Below are 4171 nucleotides of genomic sequence, written 5' to 3'. Positions count from 1 at the left end.
AGGGACCATACTCATAAGTGAAATAAATCAGACCTGCATGTGCAAGCACCGCATTGTCTCACTAGTGTAAACCCTGAAAGAGTTAATAAAAACTTGGAGGTATGACAGACATTGTGAAATGAAAGGAAAATGCTGAAGAGTAAAGGGCAACTGGGATGTGGGAAAAGAGAAGGTAAAGAAGGAGAAATTTTATATGTATGTATGTATAGGATAGTGAACATAGTTGATCTACTGTCTTCTATTTCTTTGTTGAGAGAAACAGTTAATGAGTCCTTGATTGATCAATATTGCATGTCTCTATTTGTTTTCATGAGAAACCACTTTGAAGATATCAATATGTAATACAACAAGCATTGTTAATTTCCTATCACTTTGTTTGTAACTCTGTATTGTTTGTATTGTTCTTTTGCTATTTTGTAAATGATTGCCTCTGTTAACGTTTTCGTCCTTTTCTTTTTAAAATAAAATTTAAAAAAATAAAGTTTTAAATAATCTCACCACTAACCCTTTACCCATGAACCAAATTCAAAGGCAAAATTCAATACTGACTCTATTTTAATTTTCCAGTGACTTTTAAATTAATTTCTAAAGAACCTAAGGTCCCTTTGGACTAATTATGATAGCATTTATAGCAAACCAAAATACTTGAGTCATATATTAAATTCAGCTAGTAATACACTGTTACTTTAAAACATATAAAAACCTATAAACAAGATGTTAGGATATACACAAAGGACAGTAACATACAAGGACAGAAGATACTAAAGCATGATGTTTTGATAGCTGTATTAACAGAGAAAACAGTAGCAATGTAGCACAGTAGAAACACTAGAATGGGAGTTAGGAGATCTGACTTTTCTGCATTCTAGCTCTGACATTTGAGAAAATCTCTTTAATCACACTGTACCTGTTTCCTCAACTGAAAAAAAGAGGATATTTAGGGTGTAAGATACCTTGTGTGAATTTGGATGAGAGAAGGTAAAAAGGTTCTTTCCAAATAGAAAAAAATTGAGCAGGTGTTGTTTTGTATGAACATTTCCCACTCCCAACCCAGAACCAATGAACTGGGCAGAAGAAAGAAAACATTTACACTAAAGAAAAATTGCTTTGACTATTAAGGTCAGAGCCGGGCGTGGTGGCGCACACCTGTAATCCCAGCACTGGGGAGGCTGAGGCAGGAGGACTGTTGCAAGTTTGAGACCAACCTGGGCTACAAAGTGAGCTCAAGGCCAGCCTGAACTGCATAGCGAGACCCTGTCTCAAAAAGACAAAAAAAAAAAAAGACTATTAAGGTCAGACACACCTTAATGAAGGTGTCTTAATGTAATTAAGCTACTTAATGTAATTTATAAGACAGGTACAAAATGAAGACCGCATAAATAAGGCTTTATCATAGATAAGTAAACCTTTAGGCAATGAAATAGACTAATCTCTTAAAATGCCTTCAGGCAACATTATTTAAATTATTATCTATTCTTCTAAATAAAAATGCTAAAATGGTTCCATATATTTGGTGAAAAAAAATCTATCACTTTATTTGTAAAGACATGTGGTAACTGATTATTTTCAGCAATATGCAGACAGAAACTTTTGACTCGGTATAAACACAGGAAAGGTCTATTTCATAATCTTACCAGATTGATGTTCTAAGAAAAAGAGTAAAAGTAAAGAACTGTAACTGACTCAAAAGATAAACCAACTCAAATCCTGAAAGGCAAATTAACAGCAAACACACGACAAAGGTATTCCTTCAACATACCAAATCTGCCACTGAGCGCCACATTCAATAAAATGTCAATTGCTTCTGGGGCTAACCCATTTTTCCAAGCTACATTTTCCACAGTTTCCAAGTGTTTTTCCAAAATTTTATCTTTACTCCGTGAAGTTTTAATGGGACCTGGAAAAAGGAACAATATTAAATAGTGAGACTTTTAAACATCTTTCAGTTCTCAGCCTCAACAATTACAACGTAGGATTCTCTGATGGAATAGTTTTATGTAAAAAGTATCTTCATAATAAAATGAATCTGATGCTGTCAAAGGGGGGGAGTGGGGAAGGGAAAAAAAATTGAGATGTGTTATGTACATGTACTAACTTCCCACGATGAATGTAATTATTATGTGCTGTAAACATGTACCAGTAAAAAACTTCTATAAACTTCCTAAAAACCCTTGAAAGTCTTTAAAACTCTAGAATATTTAATATCAATAGTACTTTCAGTGAGGAAAACTGAATCATGATCTAGCTTCCTTACTCTAAGCTACAAGCATTCCATTTCTAGGTGTGTCCAGATGTGGCCCAAAGGCTACTTGCTTTCTTTTTTTCTTTTAATGTTACAATAACAAATACAAAAAAGAAAACTTTGTTACTTATATACATTAACTATATTATGCATTTTATATGCAGCCAAAACAATTCCTCTTCACTAAATGTGGCTCAGGCAAGCCTTTGGATACATTTTGTATGTTCTTTTTCAATACTAGGACAGTGGTTCCCAAACTTTGCTGTATATTGATTGGGATCACCTAGGAAGCCTTTAAAAAGTTCCAGTACCAGCCTGAATCCAATACCAAAAGAATAAGAATGTCTAAGAGTGGAGGCATTGGTATGTTTCAAAGATTCTTAAGTGGGGCTGGGGATTTAGCTCAGCGGCAAAGCGCCTGCCTGGCAAGCGCAAGGTCGTGAGTTCGGTTCCTGGTACCGGAGAAAAACCAAAAAACCAAAAAAAAAAAAAAAAGATTCTTAAGTGATCACTCTATGTGGCAGTTTGGCAACCTCTACAGGGAAGATGTTTTCTGGTTGTGTCTATAGTACCTTGCATACTGATACGTAGTAACTGCCCAACAAATGTCTATTAAGTAAAAAAAGCTTAAGTGAGCAAAAATACACTTACCTTTTAAAAATTTTAAGGAAAAGACCAGAATATTTTTATGAAAATAAAAATTTCATAAGGAAAACAATGTACCTTTACCTTTCTCAAAGTATTCCACCGCTACTTGCAGAGTGTCATCCACATGTTCATGAGCTTCCACTGGACTGTTTTGTTTCCAGTTGATCTTTGAGTCACTTGGTTTCTGTTTTACTTTCCAGGCTGAGAGACTGGTTTGTAAAGTATTCCTAACTTGCGAAGTTCTATCTGGTGCCTGGGAATTCTTAACTCTCTTTTGAGGCAACATTACTGTGTATATTCTATACAGAAACATATGTCAAATTATCATCAGCCAAATAGTCCTCTTTTTTCCTCCACAAAGACAGGGATCATATCTGCCTGCATTCCTGCATTTAGTACATGGTACCTAGCATACAGCAGGTATGCAGTAAATAAGTTAACTATCTGGGAAACAAAACCTATAGGATAGCTTTTCAGAAAGCCCTTGACTTAAATACAAATAGCAACAACTTGCCAAGGTAACATTTACCAGCTGAACCTTGGCCAATATAATTTGTTTCTTAAAATGACTACATTATGTAAGCTAGTCCAAAACCAATTCATCTCCATGAACTCAATCTTACATTCTTTACTCTTATTTTCTCCATCCCTCCTTGGTTTTGCTTTTAATCTTTATGGTCTGCCCTTTGTCAGTGCTAAGTTAAAATTCCATAGTTAAAAAGTCAAACTGGTGGCCTGACTAAACATTCTCAGGACACAAATATTCTCCAGGTATTAATTCAAGTATTCAATAAATAGCTACTTAATGTAATTTATATGACAGGTACAATTGTAGCTATCAGAGATAAAAATAAAACAGTCAAGGCCCCTACATGAGGTGAGGGAAGCAAAGGTGGGGAGTAACAGATAATAAGTACTAATATTGAATATAGTGATGTGATAGAAATGGAATGAAGTAGGAATCTGCTTTGAAATATGTGTGCAAAGAAAGTCTCTCTGAGATGACCTTCACACTGAGATTTCACTGCCAAGAAGGAACCTACCATGTGAAGATCTGGTGGAAGGATGTTCCATGGGGAGGGAATGGGAAGAAATACTAAGACGTTAAAACAAGAGCTTTGTGTGTTAAAGAAACAGGTGGAGAGAACAGAACGAAAGAGGTAAAGGGCAGCGAAAGATAATGTTAAAATAAGGCAGGCAGAGGGGCTGGGGATTTAGCTCAGCGGCAAAAGCGCCTGCCTGGCAAGCGCAAGGTTGTGAGTTCGGTTCCTGGTACCGGAG

At 35.7% G+C, this 4171-nt stretch overlaps 1 protein-coding gene across 1 annotated transcript in view; it reads right to left on the bottom strand.

Annotated features, from left to right (window-relative positions):
- Cenpi (centromere protein I) overlaps nucleotides 1-4171 on the bottom strand; it is a 104623-nt gene that overhangs the window by 98488 nt on the left and 1964 nt on the right. Inside the window, exons 2-3 of the mRNA XM_005415260.2 lie at nucleotides 2972-3189; nucleotides 1760-1897 (exon numbers count right to left, since the gene is read on the bottom strand). Coding sequence (XP_005415317.2) covers nucleotides 1760-1897; nucleotides 2972-3176 — 343 coding nt within the window. The 5' untranslated portion in view covers nucleotides 3177-3189. The remainder of the gene's footprint in view (nucleotides 1-1759; nucleotides 1898-2971; nucleotides 3190-4171) is intronic.

This window comes from Chinchilla lanigera, unplaced genomic scaffold (genome assembly GCF_000276665.1).
Source record: "Chinchilla lanigera isolate Chin_1 unplaced genomic scaffold, ChiLan1.0 scaffold00102, whole genome shotgun sequence".
Lineage (NCBI taxonomy): Eukaryota > Metazoa > Chordata > Mammalia > Rodentia > Chinchillidae > Chinchilla > Chinchilla lanigera.
This window is presented reverse-complemented; position numbering and strand designations above follow the sequence as displayed.